The 16,725-nt window shown below is 37.4% G+C and overlaps 1 protein-coding gene across 8 annotated transcripts; it reads right to left on the bottom strand.

Annotated features, from left to right (window-relative positions):
• Positions 1-3,110: 3,110 nt before the first annotated feature.
• On the bottom strand, positions 3,111-15,888 carry LOC149042126 (short transient receptor potential channel 5-like). 8 transcript variants are annotated; one of them, XM_089213726.1, is made up of 19 exons: positions 15,792-15,888; positions 15,263-15,364; positions 15,109-15,165; positions 14,902-14,952; positions 14,432-14,488; positions 13,575-13,702; positions 12,557-12,769; positions 12,271-12,475; positions 11,611-11,824; positions 10,244-10,600; positions 9,662-9,688; positions 9,321-9,510; positions 7,661-7,807; positions 7,001-7,109; positions 6,159-6,232; positions 5,435-5,506; positions 4,877-4,976; positions 4,519-4,586; positions 3,111-4,039 (listed from the first exon to the last, which is right to left on the bottom strand). In XM_089213726.1, exons 2-19 carry the CDS (start codon positions 15,345-15,347, stop codon positions 3,953-3,955), a joined length of 2,241 nt encoding a protein of 746 aa, XP_089069852.1. In that variant the 5' UTR covers positions 15,348-15,364; positions 15,792-15,888; the 3' UTR covers positions 3,111-3,952. The 8 variants fall into 8 exon arrangements, with proteins under 8 accessions (XP_089069852.1, XP_089069854.1, XP_089069853.1 ...); XM_089213728.1 differs by having other exon boundaries at positions 4,525-4,586; XM_089213727.1 differs by having other exon boundaries at positions 15,115-15,165.
• Between the last annotated feature and the right edge of the window lie 837 nt (positions 15,889-16,725).

Here is a 16,725-nt window from a genome sequence, read left to right as displayed (position 1 = left end):
AGTGCACTCATAACATCTTCCTGAGGCGAATTGTTTTGAAAGTGACGAGCGCTGTCGAAAGAAGGCGAGACACAAAGCATATAAAAGTATATGTAAACCATGCACTCTTTCTTTCTTGCTTGCTTTCTTCGTGTTTTTGCTAACCTCTCTCCAATAACATGGAAAATGATTGAATAAACGTTGGAGATATAAGCAGTGTCATAACAGGAAGACGATGCCATAGAAGCAGTAAACCATAAAGTCCGGAAACATATTGATAAATCTACGTCAATTGATGGTAATCAAGCGAGTAATATACATGAAAAAATTAATCAGTTCTGACTGACTAAGATAAATGCAGTGTTTAGGTAATTCAGTGCAGAAGAAGGTTAATTCAGTGCAAAGAAGTAACAAAATAGACATTTTGATTGGTCAATAATCAAAGAAACTCACAGATAGCCAATCAAGTGCGAGCCTTGGATGTCGCAAGATTTGGACACGCTGAAAATTTGCGAGCGAAACAATGGCCGGCGTTTTAAGTAGGTTTTCTTTTGCCACCTCAGTAACAACATGACAGGACGGAAAACGCGTGCACTGTAAGTACCTCCCGTTGTCCCACACAAAGCCTTAGAAAATTTTTCTAAGGCTTTGTATGGAACAACGGGAGGTACTTACAGTGCACGCATTTTCCGTCCTGTCATGCAGCAGCTAAAAAAACAGCTGTAACAACGAAAACACTGTAAAAAAAGCACTGCATTTTGGTTGTCGGTTTGGAAAAAGTGGCGTTCAGGGAAGGGAATTGCCAAGGAAATCGAAAATTACGAGCCGACCAGCTGAACACTGTACTCGAGCGATTCTAAGCCGAAATTAAAAACAAACATGGTTAAACCTCACAAACGACGATTCCATTTCATCGAAAGTGATTCGGACACAGACTGAACAATTCCTTGAACTGTTCAGCCGGAATTTGAACTTTTTTGCGCCTCAAAGATGTAAAAATATCATTGCATATTACTGTTTTGATCGTACGCGGTTGTTTTGACCGAACGCACAAGGTCACTTGCAGGGTTTGAATAAATTATTTTTGCACTTGATGCGCGCACTTTGCGTCTGCATAATTATGATAAGCTATCTCGTATTTTTTCATGTATATTATTAATAGGTAATCACACGATTTTTCTTTTTTCGCAATTCGGAATAAATAAGCACTTGTTAATTTTTTCAAAGACCACCCTTCGAAAAAAATTTGCTCGTGCAATTTATTCCAAATTGCACTCGAAATCATGTGATTACCTATACTAATATAGTATGTATTATTGTATATATAGTACTATGATTAAGATCTCACCTAACATTAAATAACCAAGGCATGAAATCCGTTATAACTTATTTCAATCAGCAGTAATTAATTTGCACCAGTCGCACTTCTCGTTTTTATTGAAATTATAATTTTGTAACGTAATGCGTTCTTAGCATGTGGTACCGATCTTTCGCGATAAGTGTGAAATCAAAGGGCTCTTGGAGCCAGCCCATTCATTTGTATTGATTTCTTTGACTTGTTGAAGATAGGTACAGTTGAATTCAGTTTATGTGAACTTTCAAGACTTATGGAATAAATTGTTTTTATTTTTATTTTTGGGCAGTTGTGTGATGAGAAAACATGTGCATTCGTCGTGATGGGAATTGAAAAAAAATTTGGGGCTGAAGGTGGGACGGGCAGAGGTCATTAGGCAGACAGTGTCCTTTTTGTTGGTGTATGTGTGTTTGTAGGGCAGAGGGTGGGCTGGGTGGGCATAATCAGGCATCAAATGGTGCTCTAGCTGCAAAATATCACTAACACTCATCTTTTACGATCATGTGCACTACTGTGAAATATTCCTTGCCCGTTTCTTGATATCTTTTGTTTTTAAGCATGAATGAGCTAAAAAGTCTTCAAAACAATCATTTCGCAAATATTTAATACTTCGATTTACTTAATTCTTACTAGCCACCCGAGTAACATATTGTTCTCGGGAGTGTCTTATATCAGTTTAATTTAGGGGTATCGTAAAATTTTCATATCACCGCCGAATAAAGAAATTAATTTACAATATTTGGTATCGGCATTGCAAAGACTTGGATGTCCAAAGCTTTCGTGCTGATATTTCGGTTCAACCTTAGGAGGAGCTGATGGAACTGATGGAACTGTTGGAAATGGAAAACCTTGACAAAAGATGGCCGAAGTGGAAATCAAATACAACATATTGGTTCGGTATATATACCGTGAGTGGCCGAGAAGATTGGCTTGTAAATGTAAAAATGAGAAATTTCGGGCGAAAAGCAATTCCGCTCGTTTTAAAAGCTAAAAGAACCCTTAAATTATAAAATAAAATAGAAAAAACAAAAAAACAAAAAACAAAACGAAATAAAAAAAAGACTTAAGCTTAGATATGAAGTCTGACGGCCGTCTCTTCTTTAAATAAAAGTTTTGGTTGAGCGCGGTTGGAGAGAGTCTTTTGGGGTATTATCACCGCATCCCCTCCGTCTTGGTCATCGACTCAAGGTATTTGCCTGATGACTTCACACATTGACGAACAACTGGAAAAATGTAAGATATTTATCACCAACCTATTTGTAGATTTAGCCCCCACGTTACGTTTCCTGATTAGTGTGTTATTTCCAGTTGTCTAGATTTGAAATTATATACCTTTGCTCGATTGATTTAAAATATTTAGTATATTTGCAATGAACAGCATGAACAACTGGTTCCTGTTTGGGTTTTGCTAGTGGTGTTCTTGATTTGGTTTGTCTCGTGGTCTTGGTTTTTACCACCAAAGCTGTTCTGGATTGTGTTTTCTTGTTTTCAATAATCGTAGAACATCATTTATTTTGTTTTTCACTCTTACAAACCTTGTAAAAATATTTGGGTTAGTAGTTCTACAGAGAGCTTTTAATCTTCTGAGGTTGTCAGGCCTAAAACCCAAACATGGTCCTTGTTGCTTGAGCGAGTGTTCAAGAGCCAACCCCCATAAGCTTGTCGCAATAATAATAAAGCCATCAATTTTTAGCCTTCAAATCCTTCAGGTATTCTTGATAAAACACTATTATGGAGCTAAACGTGGTAAGTACAAAAAAACAGCTTCAAATTTCACTTAATACATCCATGTTCAAGTCCTTTTAATAAATGTGTTGTACGTCTTGGAGACTTCCTCCTGGAAACACGTTGCCTATGTATTTAAAAATTGGCTTTCCACACATTAAACGGTCATGATCAAGAATTCGTTTAAGAGTTTATTTAAGTAACCCGCACACTTAATTCAAAAACTAGTTTTCAGGTACGCCACGGCGAAAAAAAAACAGTAAAAAGAAAGCGTAAATCTTACTTACCACGGAAAAATTCAGTGAAATATTAATGTTTTCTGTTAAGGCTAAAAAACTGAAATACAAACTTGAGTGAGCCAAATTTACCTCGAAGTTATATTTTTTTGGTGCATTAGTCTTCTATGATTCAATTTCTTTTTTTGGAAAAAGTACGTGCAGTATTTGAATGTATTTACACTGATCAAAGTGAAGTTGCTTTCGCATTTCATTCCACACTGAATCAAAACTGCAGAGAGATATTCCAGAACTATCATTCATAATCAGTCAAGTATGCCTAGTGTTGTCTGCTTCCTTTGCTAGTTACAATAAAAATCCCCAAACATCGCGAAATTTATAGAAGCGTTAACTGAAGAAGTCGTGGGATCAAGGAAGTAATTCCTCTCTGAGCTAATTAATTTTGTGCACGTTGGCACAATGCGATCACGTTGCGAGATTTCTCCTTAGATCATTTGCAATTATTCTAAATATTCTCAATATCAAATCCACACACACACACCCCCACAGTCAACACACGCCCTCTGCAAATTCAATTCATATATAGACTCAAAGTAACATATCATCCACTGCAAAGAATTTGCTTCGTGAGAGAAATTCGTCGAAAAGATCGATTAATTCACAAGTGACTATCTTGGCCATCGTCCTGTGAGAAGTTTTGCATTTGGGAGGTTCCGGTGATATGATTCTCTTTTTCTTCTTGTGCCTGTTGGGTTGAAATGAAAGAAGAATATCGTGAATACGGGTATCAGCCTCACTGAGAAAATGTGTCCTAATAATTATGTAGTATCTGTCATAAATGATCGGTTCGTTACTTTGAGTGAGAGCACATGTGAATTCGTAGGTATAACTGAGATTATGTCCTAAAGATTTCACATTTTCCCACGAAGATTCGCTTCTCGGCCAAATATCCATTTTTCATTAAATCCCTCAACCGTGGACATTATCAGCCAACATACCAGCCACCTGATAGTGTTACGTACTGAATGGTAATAATAACACGCAAACAGGTACAAAGGTCGTCTTCCACCTAGTACTAAATGATTTGGCGGCTTTAATGTGGTCCCCTTATGACTCACACGACACTTGACAGTAAATGTGCACTATGTAACAGCAGATAGTAAACTTGACTCGTTAAATTTATGATTTGCCTAAATTAGACAGATGAAAAGCGAAACACTATACCTGTACCTGCTCCCCCTGAGATAGATGTATATGTACTTCTGCCATTGAAGTACCCAGTTTTCTGTTGGCTAGAAAGAAATTTCTTGATAGATTTTTGACGGCAAAATGACGGTCTTGATATCTCATTCTAAGATTCTAAACAATCCAAAGGATGTACCTAAGATTCACCTTAATCCAGCCTTCAACCGATAAGTGAAACGCATTCGAATGTCAGAATGGACAGGGTAGGATGTTTTAATGCGCAAGTAATTTTGTTCGATTGCCCACATTCGTACAAGTAATGGTTTTGCTGAAATGTACGTTATTACAAAAAAATAATAAAATAGTAAAGCCTTTCACGAAGAGAAAGTAATGTTACCTGATGATGATGGGCTTGCTCCTTCGTCCGCTTCGACGAATGATACCTTTTTCTTTGATCTTCCCTTGTTCTCCTTCTCTTGTGAAAATTTTGATAAAGTCTGTTTTGCACCAACAGAATGAGCAACATTTGTCTTAATCTCCAAACTTCGTTATTTCTTAATTTTAAATTAAGTCACTTTTTGCAGAAACTTAATTAACCTTGCTCAGGCATCACAGTTACTACTTTTACATGCAATGATGAAAGTTATTTCATAGAAGTAAACTTTATTTATAGACGTTTGAATTACCTCGAAATAAATAAACGTTGCTTTTTACGAAATTGTATTATTCTTGGGTGGGTTGAATTTCAATTTGAGCTCCAAATAGTTTAATTCGTACGGTCATTTCGCAAAAAAAATAGTTATTTTTAAGTTGAATTATCACCTTAATTATGGGTTTCCTCGGGCGAACGCATCGCGCGCTGGAGTTCCTTAATTAGATGGACATTGAAAGTCTCGAGCAAATAGAGAGAGGCACGGGTAAACATAGAACAGAACGCTTTACAAACAATCCTTACCGGATCTCCTTGTGATATCCTTTGGAGTTGCTCTATTACATGTTCAAGTTTTCTCTCCAGGTTCGTCATCCTCTTTAAGAAGGAGAAGTGAAGAAGAAGTCAGTATCAGATAATCAGATCATTACTTCCTAAATTGAAATCAGGGTCAAATTGTTCAAAGCACGAATGGCTTCACAACAGAGTGTGGTTCCAATGTGAGAGCCAGGATTAAGACTCGTCTCACCTACGCTTTCTTGGGATATATGAAATCTGAGAGCCGTCTTCATATAGAGAAAAAACATTTTTAAGGCATTTGTTATGGGAGAACACAGACACAAATTGCGTCTGAAAGGTTGTCGGCAAAAAAGGGTAAAGTGCACGCGACAACCCCGAAAGTCAATGGAAGTAGTTTTCTGGTCACTATTCCTTGGCCTCTTCATATGAGGAATGTGGTACAGAATTCACTGTAAATATGAGCCACAGTAGGTGTGATGAACTTAGTAATTAATTTATTCATTTGACTTATCAAATACCTAACACCTACCTACCGAATATCTATAATGTCTTTCGAGATGATCGCGTGGTACCGTATTCTTTTCCCGGCCAACTTTTCTCGAACTAGTTGTATACAGTATTGTGCTATTATGGGTTATGTGTCTCACTACAGCAACGTCGAAACATACAACCAATTGGACATAAAGAGGTCGGGGTGAATTAATTCGCCATGTTATGTGAACAAAATTACCTGATTTTTCATTTCTTCTAGATCATTCCTCACGAAATTGAGGTTTTCTCCCAGCTTGTCTAGTTTTCTGTTGCCTAAATGGATACGGGTGAGAGAGAAAATAAAGGAATTAACATTCTGCCCGAAAGGAAAGACGTTTCAATTTTGTGGAAGGGGTAAGCAGTATGGAGCGAGCACGTTGACATGACCGTTAATGAGGCAAGAAAGTTATTGGGCTTGTTTTACAGAGCAGTTGGCTCGTCGAATACCAGTGCGTTCTCTACGTTATACAAATCTCTCGTACGTCCGGTTCCAGAATATGCTGCTCCGGTCTGGAGTCCATTTTTGGTTAAAGATGTCCTAGCGTTAGAAAAAGTACAACGAACTTCGCTTGCTCTCGGCAAAAAACAATCTATTTGAATTTACCAAGCGTAACTCAACCCGCGCCAACCACCTTTATAAGCTCTACGATAAGCCAGCAAAGTGTAATCCTTATAAATATTCCTTTTTTATCTGAATCGCACAGGACTGCAATAGCCTAACAGGATCCATCGTTGAGGCTTGGAGCCTGAGCCGCTTTAAGAGTGCGTTGAAGCGCTTTTTAAATATCCGTTAGCTGCTTGTCTTTTTTATCGATTTTATCTATTTTATCTCTTGCAAATAGTGTTTGAATATTTTTTATTGTATATAGCTTATGAGCCTTTTACTGTACATAGCTGAATTAGTTCTTGAATCTCTCTTATTGTATATACCTTTTGCTGTTTTACATTTTATTTCGGGAAACATCATAGGGTCAACCTCCATGTTATGTTATTTAATCACTAAAAGGCTGAAAACTGAACCTGTACTTAGTAACCATGTACCTGTTGACGGAAATGATTCGTCATATTTTCTCCTGTAGCGTTCTGTTATTTTAGGGAAAAACTTTTTTTTAAAAAACTTCTTGTACTTCTCGTTCCTCTGATCCTTTCGCTATGTGTACAAAAATAAAAGTAACAAGAAATTTAAGGTAAGTTTGAATATTTCTTCAATATTCTTATGTAGAGTAGCTCTAACTTATCGCTCTTACATGTAAAACCATTCTTCGAGCCTCAGCGAGATATTTCATAAGTTTGAAAATAATCCGGGATTGGATTGGCTTTTCTTTCATTCATTCTGTGATTGGTTTGAAAAATTTACGCCGCCATCTCAACCGATCACAAACATAATTAACTAAAATTAGGAGCAACTAATTCATTAGCGTTTTTCCACTCGTTAGGCACTTTTTACCTGATCAACAGTGGCTTAATTTATGCGAGCTTATTCCTGTTGCCGTAAAGGCGGGAGAAAATGGAGGCTAATTTCGTTAGCCTGATAGACATGTGGAAAGCTGCGACGCTAATTCTCGTTGCTGAGACTCGCCACTTTTAATCGACCCATGTATTATTGAAAACAACAACAAAATTCGCTGAAGAGACAGAAGAAAAGCTCTCCAAAGCTACTTATACTATACAATAAATTCTTTTGGACTTTAACTCTAGTACCTTGGCCAGATTATCCGAAAATTGTGCAAAATATAAGGCCTTCAGTGGTTCAGAAATTATGTTGAACGGTACCACAACTAAGTGCATGCGTCTGTACTGTTCCTCAATGACTGCGCGTGAGAATTTCCACTCTATTTCTGCGTTAGTCTATGTAAAAAAATAATTTAAAAAATTAATATATTAAAAGAGTTAATCGAGCGTATAAATAAACGAATAGTAATGGAAAATGATCCATATATTCTCGGTTCACAGTATTACCAAAAGAAAAAACCAAGGCGAGCATTTTCAAAGGATGTACAAATGTTATTCATCAGCCGGGAGGTCCGTATTGGAAAAAAACTGTACCCGAGGTTTTGGATCAGCACTCAAGACAGAGGGCACGGTTTTTCCCAATACGGACGAAGCTAAGCTGGTGTATAACATTTTTTATTTTTTTTTCCGGAATGCTTGCAAAAAGAACCCAAATAATGCTTGCAAAAAGAACCCAAATAATTGAGAGCTGTAATTAAGGCAAGATTCTTCATAAAAAAAACATTTTTTTCAGCAAGCAGGTAGTTTCGAAAACAAAGGTAATGTAAATTGAAGGCTTCCTCGAAACATTTTCCCATTTCCGCATGGACAAATACTGTAATTTAAAAGGGCTTCAAAGCAAACTTTGAAACATTTTTTTTCTGAAAAGTATCTATCACGATCCGACACCTGTCAATTAGAGAATGCGTGGGAAAAGAAAGGCACATGAAACTTTTGATTGAAGGACAGTGTTCAGTGGCGGATCCAGACCTCAAACTAAAGTGGAGCCCGGTTTTTTTCGCTTGCCCTGCCGGCTTTTCTTCCTTCTGCGATTCTCCTTTTTTTTTTTTCTGGAAATAAGAGGGGGGGGGACCGGGGGGCCGGGCCCCCCAGGCCCCTCCCCTAGATACGTTCGCTGGTGTTAGTTTGACAAACAAACTCGAGTTAAATAACTATGACGACGATCTTTTCCGTGTTGTTTACTTCCATCGCCGATTATAATCTACCAAGATTGACTTCTGTTGAGTTTTCGATGGCAAGGAAAGTCACTGTAAGTAGATTTAAATGAACATTTTGAAGTTGTGAGAGTTTGTTTGCTGCAATGGAGAGGGAAAATCTTTTCTTTCCTTCCGGATGGGAAAACATGGACCGCTGGAGCTCACGGAATTTTGGATTCCGGACCGCTGAGATGCTTGAGAAAAAAAGAATTACTTTTATTTTCTGGAAGTAAACTTAATTTGGTCTATCGTAAGGAAGTCTTGAGTGTTCTGATTGGATCTTATCGGTGCGCTCTTTGCCATTTGTACTGTTTCCACGGAGACCGTGTATATCTTGATGCGAAAGCAGGCAATTTCAAAATAATCAAGTATGGTACGAGTACCATATGAACTACTCGCTCGAAACTTCCGCTTTATAAACTCTTCACATGGGCTAATCTAGATTATCATCTCAGTTGATAAAGCCAAGTTATCTTACTTACTAACTTCGATTGCTCAAACTGCACTGGGGAATATTGGCCCTTAGTCTTTTTCGTACGGACCTGGCTGCGCTCGGTCCGCACTGCTACGACCTCCTGCCAATATTCCCCATTACGGCCCTCGCACTCAGTTAATAAGAAGTTATTATTATCTCTTTATTCATTAGCTATTACCTTGTATTTGTCATATGTGGTTGTCAACAAGGCTACCAAAATATTAACCAACATGATGACTGACAAAACCAAGAAAACCAAGTACAGAAAAACAACGATGTCCGAGGTTAAACTAGTGATGGATTCCATCTCCTCGAAATGGGTCATTCCGAATACAGACCAGACTAGCTGCCTTGCAGACTTGAAGAAGCTGAAAGAAACACGCGAGATTGTTTAAGAGTTTTGAAATGATGATTAGTTTTGTTCTTCTTGAATTATGTTGAGATAAGATATAATGATATAAGACAAGAAGAGATGAAACAGGATAAGTGATAATTTAACTATCAGCGTAGTTGACTTACCAATTCAAACTGCCTTCAACGCAGTACCTTTAACAATATTAAAAAAAAACAGTAACAATATTATTATATTAAGATAGAATACATCGTGAGAAGCCCCTTTTAAACTGGATATTACTTTTAAAGAATGGCAGTCTGCGTTGAAACGGCCAATAACATTTCGCAAAATAGTGCTTCACCTTTCAACGGAAGAAAAGACAACTCAATTGACCTGCCCACATCTAACAGCTGGCGAAGTGAAGAAAGGAATTCTATTCGAAGGCATGTGTATTTTCGGAGCCTCAAACAAAAGCTAGATACGGGAAATTCGTTTAGTAAAGCACTGCAGAAATAAAGTATGGAAAATTGGCGGTGCAAATGAAAACAGCAGAGTCTATGTTACTTCTTGTATCATTCGCTACTAGACATAAGTATAGATCAAGCACTTTTGAAGACAGGTAGATAATGATTTAATGGTTTTTATTTTAGATATTAATTTTGCATTCAAAAATCCATATGCGTTCGGGTTTTTTAAGGAAACTTTATGTTGTGAAATTTTAAAAAAGTTCCTACAAAGTAATATGAGAAGAAAACAATGGAACTTACTCTACATTATTTGATCCGCTGTTCAAGGGCGTCAGGAAGGATGTCTCAGCTGTGTAACACTTAGTGATGGCCAACGAGAATGCAGCAATGACAAAACAAAACTGGATAAGTATGACCAGTAAGTCAAGACACATGCGAAACAACGCCAGTTGTAATGGACCAATAACTGAACTGAGCTCTAGGATGCTGGAAAATCGTAGAATAAGAAGCATGCCATCGAATCCATAACCGTAATTAGCGAGTTCCAACAAACGATTTTTATAGGGATCACCACCAATGATAACAGTTGCTATTCGAACTGTAATGACGAAGGCGTAAACGAGCATTATCAACACATCCAAGTAGTTCCAAATGTCTCTGCCAAAAAAAAAAAAAGCAAACAAAAAGAAAAAGTCATTTCATTGAGTCAAATAACGAGAATATTTGCGGGATAGGTGCGCTCGTCTGAAGTTTTAATGAACAATCAATCAATAAACTTCATTTAACCACGGGCACTTCATTTGCTATTCTAAAAAGGATCATACTATAGCTACACAACTATAACTATAACCATGAACGACACTTAGCATTTTGAGAAGCTGCTTTCAGTGAACGCCGCGCCTTGTAAGGAAGGCTATTCCGACATGTGGCAACACTATAACTAAAAAATATTTTTGAAGTTATCTGTGCATAAAAATCAAACATTGAGTTTTTTCTCGGAGTCTCACAGGTCGTACCTTGTATTACGTTCAGAGAATTTCGAAGTTTAATAGTCCGGAGCTAACCTATGTAGCCGTTTGAATATCACGGTGGCCTTTTATATATTCCGCTGGCGGTCAAGATTTTTTTACCCCAAAGTTTCTGACAATTTGCAGCTTTTCTTTTCAAGTTATCCCACAGGTACTAAACTTAATAACTGACTTTCTAGAGCACTTTCGAAATGTTTATATATATATTTTTAACAATTCTGAGTATTCTGTGGCCTAGGAAAAAATTTAAATGAAAAAGACGGTAGCTTTGATTGATAACAATACGTGCCATTTAAGCACCTGCGTGACCCTGACTCACCACCAAATATGGACAAGAAAACTCAGTGTTCTGTGGCTCAGTTGGTAGGACATGTTATCACGAGATCAGAGATGCGAAAGGTCAGTTGCATCAACAAGCAGAACTCACCTTTCCCTTTTTTTTGGCCAACTAACCCGAGCGAAAATTTGTTTGCAATATTCTTCTTTAAGGGACGTTCCTTAGCATATCATAACGAAGAAAAAAAGACAACAACAAAAAAAAGAATGACACCAACAGCAGCAAAACCCCGACTGATTCCGATGCGGATCACGAGTTAGCAGCAGGCTACAATTATAACGCGTGCCTAAAGTTTCGTTTACCTTAAATAAACCTTCGATGCTGAACTTCGATACTGTTGGATCTCACTAAGAACAAATCCAATAAAGAAGAGTAATATAAAGCTCTCTTCAACGGTTGGAGCGATAGACGAACCAATCATGGATATCCGAAAGAAAAGTCCAATGAAGGTCAGTTGCATAAATTGAGTCTTCATGAAAATGACGTAGGGAGTCTCGAGGTACTTTGCATAAATGCCTATGGAGTAAATAAAAGTAAGGTAGATTAAATATTTCGTAGTCGCAAAATTTGCATAAAATTTCTACTAGTATCAGGCTTTGAACATCTTCTCAGCTCTTTCAAGCACTGAAGGAAACGTGTACAATAAAAAATGGTCTTAAGTCTTTGTACACATACAGAAAAGCATTTTGAATAAACGTTGATTCTACCAGAAGCAAAAACTTGTCATATGCACCACCTCCGTGCAGTATAAAGCTAAGGTTTTCAGTATGGCACTTACTATGACACCATATTTCATACCAAACCTGACGTCGTCAAGCAAATGCATGCACAATCCTAGCCTCGCCACAGTAAATAAATGATTTGAACTCGGGGGTAACATTTTATCCAGTTGTCTAATTTTCCAGCTAAGGATAGTCATATGAAGGACTTCATCGTCAGTGGTAACTAACGTTTCAAAATACCTTGGATATTAGTCAAATTTGTTCCCTGTTGGTTTTTGGATGCAACATATGCATTCAATGGGAGCATAACCGGAGTAAGTATTGCGTCAAGCATCATGATCAGCAAGAGAAGAAAGCGATGAGGCAGTCGTGACTGAAAGTCCTCCGATAAGCCAAGTTTCCACCGTTTTTCTACTCTTTTGAAAATGAATGGATGGGATACAAACTGCAAAATAATCGGCAAGTTGTGTATAATAAATGAACCAGGTAGTGAAAAATTAGGAATTAGGTAGAAGTTATAGTGCACCTTTTTCCGTCCTCTAGCAATTGCTTTAGCCGTCATTTCACTGAAGAGGGAGGCGTAGCGGTCCGCAACTTCATCATGCAATTCTTTTTCTTCAATTCGTTTCACTTGGTCCAATAAATCATAAGCAAAGTCATCCACTCTATCAGCCAACTTTTCAATCGCTTTCGTATTCTCCGTACTTGTTTTAGCGATTTGACAAAGTTTCATATGAACCTGCATGAAGAGAACAAGAATGAACAAATGATAAATTGATGATGAAATCATATTGCGCAAAAAATTCTTTACGACGACTCACTCGAAACTCCACGGGTTTGAGGTGATGGCTAGAGATCAAAATTCCAACTTATATTTTTTTTGGATACCAGGAGTTCAAGAGATTTATTTCTCTTTTCCTTTTCAGATTTATCAGTAAACAATATAAACTAATATAAAGTCTGCTAATGCATCCCTTTATCTTAGCTCATCCACAAATAATGCGTTTTGGGGCGCTGTTAGCAGTACATTTGATTCTCATCATCATGTCGAAAAGATGGTGTTGTTTCATTAGATATCCGCTTGTTACTGACAGACCGTTGTGCTTTCTTTCAGGGATTCACGCTTTATCAGAACGACGTCTCATTTGAACATGTTGAATGGTTTATCCAGCCCTACAGGTGTACCAGTGGATCATGATCAATGAAATTAACAATGAACCACAGAAAAACGTGTTTAGTTTTGTTATCGTGTTCTAAGACCGCCGTCTTCTCAAAAACATCAACACCGCGATAGAAATTCACCAACGACGGCGGTCTAGATGAGGGCTCGTAGTTGTTTATTCTCTTCACCTCACGAAGCTTAGCAGCATACCTCCAAAACCTAGTTATGTACAAGTAATAATAACAATACATTCTGGAAAGCCTTCATTAACCAATTATTAACAAATTATTAACCTCAGGACGGTATTGAGCGATGTCTTTTAAAGAAAACTAAACAGTGACAGTGAGAAATTCAACGTGCGCATGTAACTCGCGTATTGTACCATAAATGCTTTGTCAATAGGATCTTCTTCATCGCAGAGGGCGCTTGCTGTAACTACTTTCTTTATATCTTCCCAATCAAATTTTTCTCCTTCCTTAAGAAAGTCTTCGAGAGAATCCATTTTCTGACCTAAAAATAAAGAGCATATTTACAAATCAATTTGAAGATTATCTGTGCTTTGTGTCATTAAAACAAGAATGAAATGGCCAGTTTAGATTTCCAATAGTTCGTTTTTGAAATGCTAGGTGAAAATAATAGACATGACCAGAGATGATTATCTGACAAAATCATATTCAACTAAATGTTGCTTAAACTGGGAAAATTAAAAAATTTTCGATTGAACATGTTACGAACAATTGGTACTGTGGATTTATTCACGCCCGTGCATACTTCTGTAAATACTAATAAATAAAAAGATTCAGACTGTCATTTTTTTGGTTTGAATTCTCATGCATATTAATAGGTTGAAATGTTTATACATCGACTTACTTGTCATTCTCGTACAGCATGGATTATTTTTCTAATCAAAGTCAATGGACTTTGCCTAACAACGAAATAGTCATCTTAAAGGAAGGATAATGAAATTGGAAAACTATTTTTGCGTGCTTATTTGACGCTAAGTCTATTTGAATTCATGGCCAATCGAACTCGCAAATAGAGTTCTTGCATTCCACGTTCGACCAAATTCTAAAGCACGGAATTTCTGATTAAGGGCGGGATTAACTGCGCTAGGCTTACTGTTATCTTTCTCACCATCAAATTTAGGTTTTGGTCAAAAAAGTAGTTTTATCTGGATAGAGGTAAAGAAGAAACATAGGATTATGAAGTTGAATGGCGTTGGTACCATTGGGAACTCACTTTCTCTCCTTTCTTTAGGGAAATCCACTTTAAATGAACTTAAGCTCCCTTGGCTTCCTGTGAATAAAAAGGTCACCATTAGCAATCTAGTTACTCGCCTGTGATGCATAGAGTCTAAACCTGAAACAGATGTGGATTTGTCTCGATAAGTACACTCTTTTGCGGTGGACATGAATTTTATAGCTACTGGACCCAGTTAATCAAAACAAGTTCTGAGGGGTCCACCTCACAGTGAGGGTGAAAACTTAGGGAAAAATAAATGCAATAAAAACTATCTACATAGCTAGTAAAATAAATAAAAGACGTGCTTCTAACGATCCAGTCCTAAGGCTTAACTCTTCTACAAGGAACGTTGTGTTTTCTACTGATATTGACACGAGGCAAGTTACACCTGAACCTTTGTAGTTCATTCTATTAAATCTAGTTAAGAAAAAAGGACTCAATATCTTCTTTCATAACTTTACCCTTACCGTAAAACGCCTTGGGTGCTAATAGAACTTGTGGAATAGCATCTCTCTTAACTTTTTATTGTATTGAGAATAAAAAGGAAAACAACAACAATTAGTCAGAGCAACGTTATTCGCGGACGCTTAAATCCTACAAATGAAGTTTAAGATAGCTTTTTCTTTTAAGCTAATTACGAAAAAAGTAAACAGTATCTTCTGTAATAACCTTACTTTTACCGTTCAACTCACTGGTTTCTGATGTAGTTGGTAGATTGGCATCATTCTCAACTTTTTAGCGTTTTGGGAATAAGAAAGAAAAAAAATTGTTGAGTTAGTAGGTGTAAAGTGTCGAGAAGTGGGAAGTAAAATTCTTAGGATCTAATACCTCCATGGTTGTCCAACCCTTCTTCCACGTTGTCACCATTAGAAGCAGGAGAGTTCAGTAGATTATCAGTATTTCCCTCACTCATTTCGAGATTAACGCATTCTAAAAAAGAAAAAGAGAAAATTAGCGGAGTCATTGAGTTTGCTGCATAAATTATAAATGGCTAATTAAAGGCTCAGACAAAAAAAATGAAGGAATAGACTTGCACAAATAGAAGTTTAACATATAACATTTTAACCTGCGACTGCCTAGAGTTGTCAAATCAATATAAAGCCATAAAAGTCAGTTCGTAACATGGTAGAAATATCAAGTAACTTTCATTTTCTATAATGCAAGATATCATGAGGGCAGGAGAGAGCCAATTAGTTTCAAACATGTATGGTTGAATCCTATTTGCAATACGCAATAGGTATTCTGAGTTTTCGTTTCCTCTGTCGATTCAGGCGATAGAAATCTAATGCGAAGAAAACAGAGTTTTAGTGCACCCTAAAAGATCATAAATAACAAATGATTAGCTGCTAAAACTTGCCGCATGGAAAAGGCAGAGATTGATTTGGAAGCAGAGCGGGGTGCTGTTTCTGCACTTTGTCTCCTGAAACGAATGTGTTTCGTACGTTCAAATAGAGTGTGGTTTTTATTTCCTTTTGTTACACGGATTTAAATCCAACGTAAGACACAACAGACCGGATTTGACGTCAACACAGGAAGACAAATCGCATACCGTGACAAGGACCGGCTCACAATACAATATTAAGCAACGTAATAACCTTTTAGGAAAGCGGAATGTAGTGAGTTGATGAAACACTTAAGAAAGAGCTCAATAGTATAGCGAGGCGGTCCTTGTAACGGTGAACAATTCGTGTTCCTGTGTTGACGTCAAATCCAGTCTGTTGTGTCTTACGCTGGATTTAAATTCGTGTGACAAGAGAAAAAAAACACTTTTTTCGAACGTTCCAGACACATACGTTTCTGGAGACAAGATACAGAGACAGCTCCTCGCTCTGCTTCCAAATCAAGTCACTGCACTTGTCCAAGCGACATGTTTTAGCAGCCAGTCTTTGGGTATTCAGCTCTTCCTCCCTAAAAAATAGGGCTTCATTGACTGCTTAAATTTCGCTTTCCTATGGAGTTATAATGTTGCCATTGAATGCAAGACTATAAAAAAAATGATAATAGCGAAATATAACATAACAGGAAGACGTTACCAGCGAAGCAGTAAACCATTTAGTTCGGAAACAAAACTATGCCCAGCGTTCAATTAACCATTAAAATGTTGTGTCTGGATGATAAAGAAACCTTGACTGCGCTGTGTTCTGTTGTAAAGCACGAGGGTAGCGGCTAGAAAGAAGTGAAAGGGGAAACACAAAATGTAGTCGAGTGTTTTTCCCTACTTCTTGACTGCTCTGTTCGCTTTCTTTTCCTTTTGTTACACGGATTTAAATCCCACGTAAGACAAAACAGAC

This window comes from Pocillopora damicornis, chromosome 7 (genome assembly GCF_964200805.1).
Source record: "Pocillopora damicornis chromosome 7, jaPocDami1.2, whole genome shotgun sequence".
Lineage (NCBI taxonomy): Eukaryota > Metazoa > Cnidaria > Anthozoa > Scleractinia > Pocilloporidae > Pocillopora > Pocillopora damicornis.
This window is presented reverse-complemented; position numbering and strand designations above follow the sequence as displayed.

Coding starts and splice junctions, on each gene's coding strand:
- LOC149042126 (XM_089213722.1), bottom strand. CDS start 15,347: ATGAGTGAGGGAAATACTGATAATCTACTGAACTCTCCTGCTTCTAAT. Junction 11,825..12,270: donor AAATTTGACTAATATCCAAG/GTATTTTGAAAC, acceptor TTTACTCCATAG/GCATTTATGCAAAGTACCTC. Junction 5,507..6,158: donor TAGAAGAAATGAAAAATCAG/GTAATTTTGTTC, acceptor TCCTTCTTAAAG/AGGATGACGAACCTGGAGAG.